General features: G+C 36.8%; 1 protein-coding gene across 3 annotated transcripts in view; it reads left to right on the top strand.

The window, feature by feature from the left end:
• Window positions 1-4,813: 4,813 nt before the first annotated feature.
• Window positions 4,814-13,875, top strand: part of LOC135207989 (putative helicase mov-10-B.1) — a 221,559-nt gene continuing 212,497 nt past the window's right edge. For 2 of the 3 annotated variants that reach the window (XM_064240068.1, XM_064240066.1), the window contains exons 1-6: window positions 4,814-4,966; window positions 8,185-8,244; window positions 8,531-8,565; window positions 8,694-8,785; window positions 8,957-9,066; window positions 9,942-10,097. In XM_064240068.1, the coding sequence (XP_064096138.1) occupies window positions 8,235-8,244; window positions 8,531-8,565; window positions 8,694-8,785; window positions 8,957-9,066; window positions 9,942-10,097 (403 nt within the window). In that variant the 5' untranslated portion in view covers window positions 4,814-4,966; window positions 8,185-8,234. Of the gene's footprint in view, window positions 4,967-5,155; window positions 5,210-8,184; window positions 8,245-8,530; window positions 8,566-8,693; window positions 8,786-8,956; window positions 9,067-9,941; window positions 10,098-13,875 lie in introns of those variants that run through there. The other variant, XM_064240067.1, reaches the window with a different exon arrangement.

Here is a 13,875-nt window from a genome sequence, read left to right on the forward strand (position 1 = left end):
TTCTGATTATGCTACTTTTTTTTCTGGTTTATTAAACAGTACTCATTAGCGAAAATCCTTTATTTTGAATTGGCAAACTTGATGAGACTACTGCACAGAAAATGGGAATATTTAAGGAAATATTTAACAGTCTGTTTATTTTATACTATGGCGACGAAAACCCTGCGCGAGAACTTTGTAATTTATTTAAAAAATATATATATATCGCCTAAGTAAAACGTAAAGAACGTTTCAAAGGGTATTCGAGAGACAAAGGAGGCGAGATTGTTTCCAAAATCTAATGGCATATAAATGTAGTTTCCACATTCCTTTGGTAAACGGCTATCATTGGGTTGTTCTTCGTACCTTTTCACAATGTCTGTCACAAGTGAAACAGTAGTCATAAAGCAAACAATGAGTCATTTGTTTTTATATCTTTATCTAAAGTGCCGATTTCTTCAAGATTGTGCTTCTGCGAGAGGCTGCCAGTTACCCTTTATCGTTGTTTTTCCAACGTCGCGCACAATGTGCGAGCGGGAACAGGGGAATTTCCCTGTTTTAGGGAAATTCAGGTGGCTACGGGGAACTGGCTATCAGTGAGTGGAAATTCAAGAGGTTGGTATCCGTTGGTTACACGATGGGATTCCCAGTATTCAAAACGTTGCTAGAATTCCACGGGACTATAAATACTGTAGAATTAAAATGCGAAGTACATTCCGGCAATAGCTCAATGATTCGGTTCCATTGCAACAGTTTCGTTCACGTCCAGTCGTACGGTTGTCGTATTTGGCAAGTGCAATGGGTGCTCTTTATAAGAACTCACTGTCGTGGCTCATGAAACATAAACCCATCTCATTCCTTCCTCCATATTAGTCCCAGATTCTAAAGGCTGCAACAACTAGTTAGTGTTTCTATTCCTATAACTTTTCTATACGGTAATACTTGTACGATTTTTTTTTTCTTCATCTTGCCTCCTCTCGTAAACCCAGCCTGGCACTCATTGTATCTTTCATTTGTTTTGTATTTCTTTATCTCCTCTGTTCTTATCATCAATATAATTTTGCCACTGGCATTTTTTTCAGTCACGTTTTTATTTGCTATTTATAGTTTTCTTATGTTTCCTACATATTTCATTTCGTCAACAGTTAACAGAGTTTAAATAAGTTTAAATTTCCTCACTGACGACGCCGTATGGTACTACTGTTTCAGTCCGTCTGCATGCTGCTTTCTTTAATTAGTTAAGTTTATCAAACGTTATTCTTGTTTTTCCATAGATTTTCATTAATTTCTTTGTTCTCTTGATAGTTTTGGAATGCTACATTCATTCTTTGCGTTATACTGTGTTAGGACTTTAGTCTCATGTGGTCGTCTAATTTTGACTAATTCTTCTCATCTTCATCTTCATCTTCATTTAGTTTGATTCATTTTACAGTCTTATAATTTTGTAAATATTTTTTTATTTCTTCCGTAATTTTCAAACCCGTTCAAGTCTAATCTTTTAATTGTTATATTTTCGTAAATGGCATCTTCTTTAGTTGCTGCACTTCTTCCTTTACGTACAGACGGCCAACGAAGAATTGGCGTAGTTTCTTAATTCATTGTTCGTTATGGAAATATTGCCATATGCAGGTGCCAGATTATTTACTTAACAATAAATAAAATTTCCTTTCAAAGGTGCTAGACTTGAAATAAATTACATTAGAATAGAGCACACTTATTCAATGTATTAAAGATATTTATTTTTCAAAGTAAGGAAAATATATACCGATGGATCAACAATTTCTAATTTTATTCTCAACTCTAGCTTCGTGACAGCATACTGAAGATTTTGAAGTTGGCTTTGCTGCTGCTCAAGTCTTGACTCAACGTATCGTACTGCACTGGGTTGTTGTCGTTTCGTCTCCTACAGCCGATAAACAATACATCAAGGCGTTAACATTCTTTGAAAACGATGTTTAATGAAACTAATTTTGTCCTTTGATCAATAAAATAATTTGCATGACACATTTAGTGGGCCTAAATTGGACTTCTGATTTTCTCACATGATTAGCCTAGGTCTATTTTCAGCAGTATACTCTCTCGGATACGTAATATAAATGAATATTTAAACCGACAAATAATATAATATATATATAATATATTATATATATAGATATATCATATATATATATTATATACGTACATATATTAATCTGCTTTATTTGATTATTCCCGTTATTCTTGTTTTATTACCCATGTTCGCCTTTCTTCTTATCCTTTTCATAATTGCTTAACATAATTAACTCCGACCTAGCTATTCAGTCAAAATGCAATCATAAAAAAATCAAACGAATATAGTTCAGTCTTATTTTTTATCGAATTCCTTGCGTATCATCCTGTTTCATTTGATGGAGTGATGGAGGGATTAGGCCGATGTTAATAAAGTATCTCCCAATAAAATGTATTCTTTAGGTTTTGAAGAAAAAATATATGCATCATTGAAACTGTTTCCCTCCCTATCCGTGGTATTCACTGGCCACCAATAAAAAACAAAACAAAAAGAGTAAGCCTAACTGAATCTCTCATCCATCAAAGATAAGTTTGCTTATTCATTAGATTTATTCATTAGACACATATCAAAGATTTCAAGTGTAGATTTAAAAATCTCTTCCTCTCCATCTAAAGTATTCATCAGACACCAGTCATGATTCCTTGTTCAGCAATGTCGTGACGATGCACTAGAATTCAAAATTCACAATTGAATGTTGCTCAGCAACGTTTACACTACTGTATTGACTTGTTCTCTTGTGGTGCTTTGAGGTGTTCCACCTCTAGGCCCATGTTCTAAATTTTACCGTTCTTTAAACAATTTGATTCATCTATGTATGATTCTCTCCGGTTTATTAAGCGTTCTTGGTATCTCTCCAACAGGAACGTTCACCGAATGCAGTGCAATAATTGTCTCTCGCTCATCGAGGGATGTTTCTTAGACCGATAAATGACACATTGACATTAGATTCCCGTGCACATAACATCAAAAGCAATAGAGTGAGGTCGCCTGGTTCACACTGTTTGGATATCGTTTTTCTTTTCTTTTTGGTTTTAAATTTGATAACATTTTGTGAGATTCCAATGTTTTCTGTAAAATTTAACATATGGAATAGTTCAACTACCTTCAACATAATATTAAAATGATAATTTTACTATTTTTATGCGATACTACTATACTCTGTTTTTTTCCATCTGTCCATCCACTTGTGATGTTTGCGCATGGTAACACTGCGTCCCGGGCTTTAAATAATATCCTATTTCGAATATAAACGGTGTAATTCGCATACAGTAAATTATTTAAAGACTTTTCAGTTGCAAATGTACACCCAAATATCCTTTTATCTACCCAAAACTTACACAGAGTAAGTATTTAAAGCCCAGGACGCAGTGTTACCATGCGTGACCACCACAGGCGGATGGACAGATGGAAAAAAACAGAGTATAGTGATAGGTGTCTCCTATCTATTTGGTAATATATATCTATGGTTGTGATATGACTTTTTTTTATCACTTCGTTTCGTTCACGTCAATTTTGCTATATGGAAAATAGTTTTACACAATAACATAACATAATGTTCTAAAGATATCAGTGACTGTTTTTAACGTCATTACATATGATTTCTTCCATCTATGAAAAGAAAAATCGATAAATAAGGCATGAATCGTGAGTCAGGCAGGTGAACGAAAAATTATGAAACTCTGCCACCAGTTTTTTGGCCGACAGTACATTCCTTCAAACTCACTCTAATGTATTCCTTCAGACTCGCTTCATCTGCGTTGTAGTACCTTACCTCCTCCCATTTTCCTTTGTTATTTTTTCTGCTCTGCGCATGGCTATCAAACTGGCATATCAACGAATTGTTCTTCGTCTACTGATACATGAGCTAGGCCTATTGCTCCATTGATTTGTTTTCTTCCTCAAGTGAGAACTGCATGGACGTCTGTGATCCAGTTTAGTAAACTAAATTCAAAATGCACAATAATTTTCAAATTAATAAACTTTTAAAACCCTTCCCCACCGCGCGCGCGCGCGCGCACACACACACACACACACACACACACACACACACACACACACACACATATATATATATATATATATATATATATATATATATATATATATGTCATAATATCACATTACCGTGTTTTATTCATATTCATACATCGTGCTACAAATGTCCTTTAATATCTAATTCGATCTACCTCGGAATTAATATATTTTCATATATGCTTAACCGAAGGGGCATTTGTTAGGCGATTCTCATATCGCCTAAAAAAATCCCCTTCGGTTAAGCATATATGAAAATATATTAATTCCGAGGTAGAGCGAATTAGATATTAAAGGACATTTGTAGCTCGATGTATATATATATATATATATATCTTATATATATATATATATATATATATATATATATATATATATTATATAAATCAAATTGGTATATATGTGTGTGTGTGTGTGTGTGTGTGTGTGTGTGTATTATATTATGACATGTATAATGCTTATATGATATAATATATATATATATATATATATATATATATATATATATATATATATATATATATATATATATATACATATATATATATATATCTATATATATATATATATATATATATATATATATATATATAAACCAAAATTGGTATAATATTGTCCTGAAAAATAGTGGGTTCGCTAATCTTGACATGATATACGTATATATATTTGAGAGAGAGAGAGAGAGAGAGAGAGAGAGAGAGATGCAGGACGAAACAGGGGAAAACAGCGGGTGGGAACAGGGAACTTTTATCAGCCCCACAGACCCATCATAGAGCCCCGAACGGAGTCGTGTAGTAGACGCGATTCTCCTGCGACGTGAACTTCTGTTCCACCTAGGGCCACATTCTTCTCGTTTTACCACCCCAGTCGAAGTATGTCAGTGGTTCCTGAATCTTCCGAGAACAGGTACGTCGTGAATTGAAGTAAATTTACTATCAAGAATGGGCGTGAAAGGCTTTATGTAGGCGGTATCGTCTGAAAGTCTGTCCCCCCTTATCTTTTAGGGGGAGTCGTGTCGTATAGGCCGATGTTCCTACAAGTTTCGCCGAAGCCCGAACATGTGACCTGGTGTCATCATGTCACCTTATGATTTGGTGTCGTTTGGCTACTTGGAGTTCTGTTTCGTAACGTGCCATGTGCCAGAACTAGGTATATACGTAGATTTATATTAATAATATATAGAGATGTGTGAAGCGTAGGCCTACTAGGTATAGGTATGCCGTCTTTGTTTAACATTGGATTCGGGCAGTTCAGTGTGACCTAGGCTTACTTATGGTGTGGCGTCTGTTTAAGGCAGCTTAATTATCGTTATATTCCCTCACGCAACATTAGCGTGTTATTGAATAACCTAAGGAAGTGCTCCTTAGTTATATTCACATTCATCATTGCTAAATGCTAAACCTATCGTAAGTTGATAGGCCTACCTACCTGTTGGATGTTGTCCATTGTTCGGAGGTTTGCCCTAACCTATGAGTATCTAGCTACCTACGTCCAAATCTTTATCGCAAACCATAACATGTGTTAACTGCCTACATGTAAGCTTGTGTTAACATGGCAATAATTTTAGGCCTAGTACCTACTACCTAGTTACCCTAAGAAGCTGTAGTGAAAGTAGGCCTAGGCCTATGTTAACCCCGAAAATAGGCCACTAGGCCATGTTGGATATGAACTGGCCATTACAAAGTAATTTCATATCCTTGAATAAACTTAACCTTTGAGCTAAGTACTGATAGCTACCTAGTACCTAGGTACTAGTAGTAGGCAATTCTTCTGTTAAGAATTAGGTATATAATAGGTAGGAATTTCATGTTGAGGAATTACTAGGCTATGGACGTGTGCATAGGCCTACCTATGACCATTGGATGCCATTTCTAGGAAATAGCAGACTTATCCTTGTATCCAAGTCCACAGATAGCTATAGATTAATTGTCACAATCATTAACCTGTTACTACTACATCGTTCATCCTTACCAAAAGAATTCCACGAAATACCAGGTTTTGTACCAATTCCTAAAATGGAACTGAGTAGGCCCTGGCTTAGTAGCAAGTTCCTTTATCATGCAAATCATAAATTAGGTACTCTCTTCATACAAATTTTGAATTAGCTATACCTGTCATGCAGAAACTAGTGTAGCCATATTTGAAGTAGGGAGAGGCCCATGTTAACAAAAAGTTGAGGTATGCTACTACACCTGTATCTTAAAGGTTTCAAAAATAAAAATGTCTAGCGACATCAAACAGAATTAGATATTTATGATTTGCAGTCTAGCAAATTCATATGAAATCAAGTAAGAAATGTAAAGGAGCACTTCTATGGTTTTGATTGGGTGTAGATTCAACTATCAATAGCTTGTGTTGAAGTGATTGATTTTAATGTATGACACTTACCTGGCAGGTAGGTATATATATAGCTATATTCTCTTGCGACAGAGAATATAGCTATGTATATACCTGCCAGGTAAGTATACATTAAACTTTGTTTTATCATAAAAACTTCATTTTAATGTATGACACTTACCTGGCAGGTATAGGTAGGTAGTATATATAGCTATATTCTCTGTTGCAAGAGAATATAGCTACATATATACCTGCCAGGTAAGTATACATTAAACTTTGTTTTATCATAAAAACTTCATATTTATTCTTCATTCAAGTATTATGTTATCAAACGTTAGCATAATTTTGCAATTCTGACACTCAACTGGTACTGTGTTCAATTGTTTTGAGCTCTTTTGTCAGTGCCCATTTGTCTTGCGCTCAGAAGTTGCACCGTTGAGTATTCATAGACAGTAGCCAATTATAAGCCATGCCAGCATAACTTAGGTACAAGCCTAGGTTACATACAGCATTGTGATTGAAGCCTGTGTTGGTCAGGTGTACATTGTGATGTAGAATGATGCAATAAATATATAATGAAGATATGCTATCCTATACATTGCAAGTGGGCTACTAAAATTAGTGAAATAAATGTTTTATTCCTGGCAAAACACAAATCACCACTTTTATGAAGGCGTATACCTCAGTGTAAACAGGAAACAAGGTGATTAGGACTAGTAAGTTCCCCTCCCAGCTGTCATAAGCCACTAGTTTTTCTTCAGTCATCATCAGGTGCGTTTATTTTTCCATGGAGGAAAATAATAAAGAACATGCTTGGCGACTTAGCTGTTTTTGAGTCCCATCTTAGCCATTCCAGAGGTTGTTGGATCAAATTGCAGCCTGAGTATTCTAATAAAAGAGTTTTTGGTGTTATGTTCTAGCATTATTTCTGTAGCCAGATATCATGTCACCAAATAATTTGGAATGGTATTACCCTTTCATGTTGACTCTCATAGTGTGTTATCCATTAGACCTAAATGTGATGAGTATTAGAAGTACTACTTGTATACCAATTTGTACATATGGACTTGTTAGTTATCCATCATTGGCTCAGCAGGGTTTTGGCACAGGAACCCTACCCCTCCTGCCGAAGGGGGCCACCCTCCAAAGAGACCTCGGCTATCTTTATGATAAGGTTCTCGTACCTGTGGATTGAATTCACTGGTTAGAACAGATGCATGTTTTGTACAAAATATTTTGTTGCTAAGTAGCCTTTAAAGGGTTGGAGGATTTCCGCTTTACCCACATATATACATAATCACATATGTAATGGAGAGGTGAGGTTCTTTTAAAAATACAAATAATTTCAGATTTATTTTTTAAATACACCTCCGTTATATTAATTGCCCTCCCTACCTCCCCACATTCCAAGTGAACAGTGCTGGCATGGAAGTAAAAGCTATATAATGTATAGATAAGTATTTAAAAGATAAATCTCCAGTTAAGTATTTTCTATGTTATGGCCGTTAGCTGCAACCTGTCATTTATTTTACTGTATACCTCTGTTCATAATGTTTTTTCCATCTAACTTTCCATCCTCCCAGTGCAAATACAAGGTTTTCCTCTCATTACACTTTTCAAGCCTTTACTCGATTTGTGTTACAGACCTGAAGATCGCATAGGTCCCAGGGCTTGGTCTGTGACCTAAATTCTAGATTATTTTATATTCTACATATGTAAATATGCTACGAAGTAGTTCTTAATGTAAGACTATATGTTTGTGTTTGAATTCATTTTTTTTTTTTAAGGTTGTGAAACATATTCTTGATCATCAGTCTGCAGTTGCAACACATGCACCATGGTTCAAAGTACGTATGCACTTTGGTAATTTTTTTTTTATTGAAATTACCAGGTACTGTATTTCTTTTTATTTTTTAATTTTTTATTTTTTTTATTGAAATTCACATTATAGGACAACAGAAGAGGATCATTAGTTAATGGTGATTCAATAAGTTTGGCCAGTATTATAATTAAATTGTAAAATGTTGCACAACTCATGAAATTTGCTGAGGTTAGGCCATTTTTCTCATATTAGAATTTGATGGTTGTCGAGCTGTACAGCACTGTATTATATTCTGTTTGTTCTAATTTCAGCAACGGGGAGTGAGCTCAGGTGTCCACTTTGTAGGGTATGTATAAAATGTGATAATGCATTTATTTGAGTCTGGTAGTTATTTGAATTTTGAACTGAGAGAGAAACCACCTGGCAAATTCCTATTTAAAGGTTTTCATTAAAGTTAATAATTTATTATTTCAGATAACATTTAGCTCTACACAAGATTTTGAATGTCATAAAGCATCACCCCAACACCGAGTGAATTGGTTGATTCATTGGTATCAGAGCCAGAGGTAATTATCCTGAGTTCCTCTTTAGGCTTTAGAGTTGGTGTATTGTGTGGATACGTGTGTGTTTATGTATGGTATTAAAAGTTTAAGTGTTCCATTTTATCTTTTAACACCATAATTATTAAGAATCCATTTTTTAATATAAGTTGAAGATTTGCTTGTATATTTTTCCAGGAACCTTTTAGCAGGTGATAAGAATGGGGTTGAAATTTACCATGAAGGAGATCTCAACAATACAAGTTATGATAGCAAAACTGGAACAATATCAGTTTTGCTCCAACCAGGTGAGTGTATTGTAATTTGTTTTTTAAACATAGTAGTATTCCTCAGCACAAGCTGGAATTAGTGGTTGAAACTTGGCATAAAGGTGGTCGAATGGTGGTAGGTGGGTGGTAAGAACCACCTTCCCTTCACCTACCATCACCAAACACTTTTGCTTTGGTTTCGGTAAAGTGAGGATGTCTTGCTGTGCACCTTCTGATCGTCAGGTTGAAACTTTTTCCTTTTTGTTTTTCTAAAATTTGTTGCATTTGGTTTTGTATGTAGTGTGTGTGTTTTTTTTTCCCATCATGGATTTGAATGATGAAAATGAACAGTCATAGTATGTGTGAAGGATGTAAGCGGGTGCTTTGTTCCTCTGCATTGGCGCTAAGCATGTGCTTGCAGGTAACGTTCCCAATGAAGAGGTTCAGGAGTAGATGAGGAAGGCCAAAAGATGTTTAGTGGTTTCCTTGAAGGGAGATTCCTCCTTCATTGGTATCACCAAATATTTTTGGTTCCTCCTTTCTCCTAACCCCCCGAATGTCTTCCTCTGGGGATATGCTGGTGACGGCAGACATCCGGTATCGCTCTCATTATTGCTAACCCAGTTGGACTTGTTGAGTTCCTCCCTGGGGATGCAGTGGCATGTGTTCAAGGTTTGCCATCTCTTAACAATGTTTCCTTACCAATGGCTTTGCTGAATTTGGTGCTTTTTAATTATTTGTCCGAGTACAAAAAAATGTTCTCAATTGAGGTTCTGATAGGTACTATTGGCATTGTAGAAATCAGCAGTAGATAATATTTTGTTAAAGTAGCTTAATTTTATACTTTGAATTAATATCATAAATTATTTTTATATTTTAAGGAAATGAACTTTAATTATATATTTTTTTGACAGGTGATGAGAAGGATTTCAACATAGTAATCAGGAATGCATCTGATAAATCAGCTGTTATTCTTCGATTAATTGAATCACTTCATGCCTCAAAGAGTATCACATTGAGTGATAAGTATGGTGTTACTAAGAACATGAAGTTTGTGAGAATACTACCAGGTAAATACAAACCTATTTGAATTTTAAACAGGTAAATACAAAATTATATGAATTTTAAACAGATTCATTCATTGACAGACAAGGGGATTTTGTACATGTAGAAGTAATTTACCATACTTTTAAATAGCTTTATTAAAAAATTTTCCTTTAATTACCAAGTATGTGTACATACCTTAACAGTTTTGAAGGTGGGTGGGAGAACTTGCATTGGTACATTTTTTTTTTTCAAGTAGCTAAAACAGCCTCAGAGAGTTTAAAACTGAATGAATGTTTGTGTAAGGTATACCAATAATTCTTTTTGTGTGAAGAGGGGATATTTTAGTTTGTTCTCTATTTACATTTTGTTGTATATTGCAATACCTTTCTTAAAAACATTTTTTGGCTGGTATTGATAATAGAAAGTGCTAAGCTCTTGTATAAGAAAAGTTGATGCTTTATTCATAATGAAAGCAAAGCTTTTGCATTTTAAGGTTTTGGAAACTGCCACGGTTTTTCTGTTTAAGGGAAAGGATTTCGGAAAGTAGATTATTTCAGTCATTCATGCAAATCTCTTCATTCATATTTCCTATCTTTTGTATAGGCATTCCATGTTATTTTCCTTTTGCCTATTCCCTCTTTGTGGTGCTGAACTGTGGGTTATTCTTTCACCCTAACCCTTTTTCAAATAATAGTAAAGTATCAGTAATAAGGCCATTTAAGTAGCCTTTAGATTAATGTGCTGCTGTAATTTTGCTTACATCATTACTTCCAACCCAGTCGTTTTGCTATAATTCTTTAGAAGAAAGCCCTGCCATTTGGTGGCTTTTCAATGTCAGATGGAGCGGATGTTATTGGTCTTTGAAGGGAATTATAACTTGCTTAAATTGCTACTTAAGCAGTAACTGATGAAAACTTAAATTGCTAGACTTACGCAGTAACTGATGAAAACTACTACTTTTGATTTTTTATTTAAGATAAAAGGCATGAAAAGTGGAAACTATCCCTATGCCAGTTCTTCCATGTGACACTTCATGTGTAATATGGACATAAGAGTTTGCTTTATTTATTTAGTAATTAGGATATGCATGAATATAACTAGAAATTGTTGGTAAGTTAAGTATATCTTAGTTTTACCAGACCACTGAGCTGACTAACAGCTCTCCAAGGGCAGGCCCGAAGGATTAGATATTTATACGTGGCTAGGAACCAATTGGTTACCTAGCAACGGGACCTACAGCTTATTGTGGGATCCGAACCACACTATATGAAGAAACTAATTTCTACCACCAGAAATAAATTCCTCTGATTCCACGTTGGCAGAGTCAGGAATCGAACTTTAGACCACCGGATTGGCAGCCAAGCGCAAAAACCTATCATACAGCAAGGAACTAGAAATTGTTGGTAATATATAGTGAAAGTTGGCAATGAATGTATTGTAAGTTCTTGTCAGAGGTCTGTTGAGCAGGTGGGTCAGGTGTAGAATCTGTCCTACCCACCTTAAATGGACGATAAGAACCCGTCTTCCCAGATTTTGACATTTTAATTTGTGCACTTAACCACACTTATTATACATTTTAATTTGTGCACTTCACCACATTTATTATACATTTTAATTTGTGCACTTCACCACATTTATTGTAAGAAACCTATTAATCATAATTAGCTGTAATCTTTTAAACAGAACCCAGTTTAATGACCATCATTATCCATATTATTCACTCTTCTGTGTAACCTCTGGTATTTGGATATACGCAGTGCTTCCTGAGCCACACCTTTAGTTTTTCATCCCTTTTGTTCTCCTATAACATATGTTTGTTCATATACGAAACAAACCTTCGGTCTTAACATAAGGATTTACTAGCGCCAAGCTGGAAACCGGTAGAATTAAATTAAACTCGTGCGATCCAGGGACTACTGGCATTTATACCAGGTCACAGGGCATGTATACCCAGAATGCCCTCGGCGTCGTGTGACCGACCCGCCAGTTATCTTTCTACCGCCTTTAGGATAGGACGTGTTCTCTGTTTATCTGTTTAAAGCTGGTTTTAGTTTGCCCGTTTTTTATCCATTTCAACTTCATTTTTCTTATTAATTCTCTTTTTCTGAGTGTGCTCAGTGTGGTGTAAGCTGTAAGAGTGTGTAAGTGGTGAGGTGGAATGTTTTGCATCGCCGTCGGGATCTTCTTCTGTTTCGAAGACGAGACAAAGGAAATGCCCTGGAGTCAGTGGCTTTCCTTGTTCAAGATTCCTAACTTCGTTGTTGACGGATCCTCATCCAACGTGTAGTAGTTGCATGGAAAATGTATGTACAATTACTGATCCTTGTTCTGTTTGTCGTGGTTGGTTGGTGGAACAGTGGAGGAAGTTTTATGACAAAGGCCAGTACAAAAGAAAGGAGTCGATTCCATCTTTGGGTGACCAAGCGTCATCGGCTTCTTTTGTATCAGCAATACACCAGACTGCTCCATATGTTTCGCCACCGGCCTTTGATTTGTCCCGTACCCCTTCAGTTTCTCTTAGTGGTTCGTTTTTGAAAACGCCAGGAGGGGTTTTGGGTAATTTGATGCATAATATTTACGCTCCTTTGTTCCTAGCAGCGAGAGGGGGCAGCATTGCCATGTTTGTTCCAGGTGCCGGCTCCCAATTTGAACAGGATGGAGGGTATTTCAGGCATACCAACCTTGGAAGGTTTGCTGTCGCATTATATGGCGTCACAGTTCCAGCAGAATCCGGCAGCGCTGAATATTCCTCATCCCCCGGGTTTGCACTTTATGGGAAGGCTACGTCAACAACTTCTTTGGTTACAATGATGCAGAACGTTGAGGGTGGTTTTCCTGCTAATGCAGGGATGCCAGCAGCAGCACCCCAATCTTTACCTACAAGATTGGTGACGTCACAACCGACGTCACACACCGACGGGGCAGACGCAATGACGTCACAGCCGACTGATTCTCAGTCTTCTTCGCTGCCTCCGGACTCAAATACGCTTTCTGACTCGGTAGTACACACTGTAATGAAGAAATTACAGGATTTAGAGAAGAAAATTAATAAGAGAGGCAAAAAGAAAAGGCATGATTCGTCTTCTTCGTCTTCTTCCTCTAAGCGTCATCGCTAAGTTCGATGACGTCACGGCGTGTACCAGTCAAGCGTTGGAGGATACTGGATTTCGCGACTGTTTCCGGGACCAAGAGGAGAAGAGTGAATTCTTCTTCCGGCCAGGAAGGTCACATCCCAGTCAGCAAGGAAGGCAGGAAGTGAGTGGCTGATAAGCTCAAAGCTAGTGGACGAAGCCGCTTACAAGAGTCCGAACGAGCAAGTGAGTCGACGGCTGATGGGATAACGGCCGACGCGGAGTTGCCAGTAGAGACTATAAAGAGTCAAAGAAAATCTACTGTGTCGTTGGCGAAAAGTGCAGCAAAGGATAGAGCACAGATACCAGTTTTGCCTGTAAGACTTTAAAATACGGAGGAAAGGTTATAGGGCTCCTATTAACGGGTCGAAAAATAGCGAGTTGGCAACCTCGTCTGATACACTGGTGGAAGGCGTTGTTCGCCTAAATGAACAATCAAGGCCTAATTCTCAGACAGTCGTTGGAGACGATACTAATCGTCATGAAGAGGAAGTGAACTCGGTTTTGAGAGAGCCCTCATCTTGGAGATATAGGTGAGATTCTCACTGTAGATCCGCAAGCAGAGAAGGAGTGAGCCGGTCTCGTTCTCCTGCTGACTGTTCGGGATCGAGCCGTCGGCGGTCAGCGGAGATCAAAGAAGCCGTGGCGGAGGAAGGAGAGAACCAAGAGT

The sequence above is a fragment of the Macrobrachium nipponense genome, chromosome 34 (assembly GCF_015104395.2).
Source record: "Macrobrachium nipponense isolate FS-2020 chromosome 34, ASM1510439v2, whole genome shotgun sequence".
Classification (NCBI taxonomy): domain Eukaryota; kingdom Metazoa; phylum Arthropoda; class Malacostraca; order Decapoda; family Palaemonidae; genus Macrobrachium; species Macrobrachium nipponense.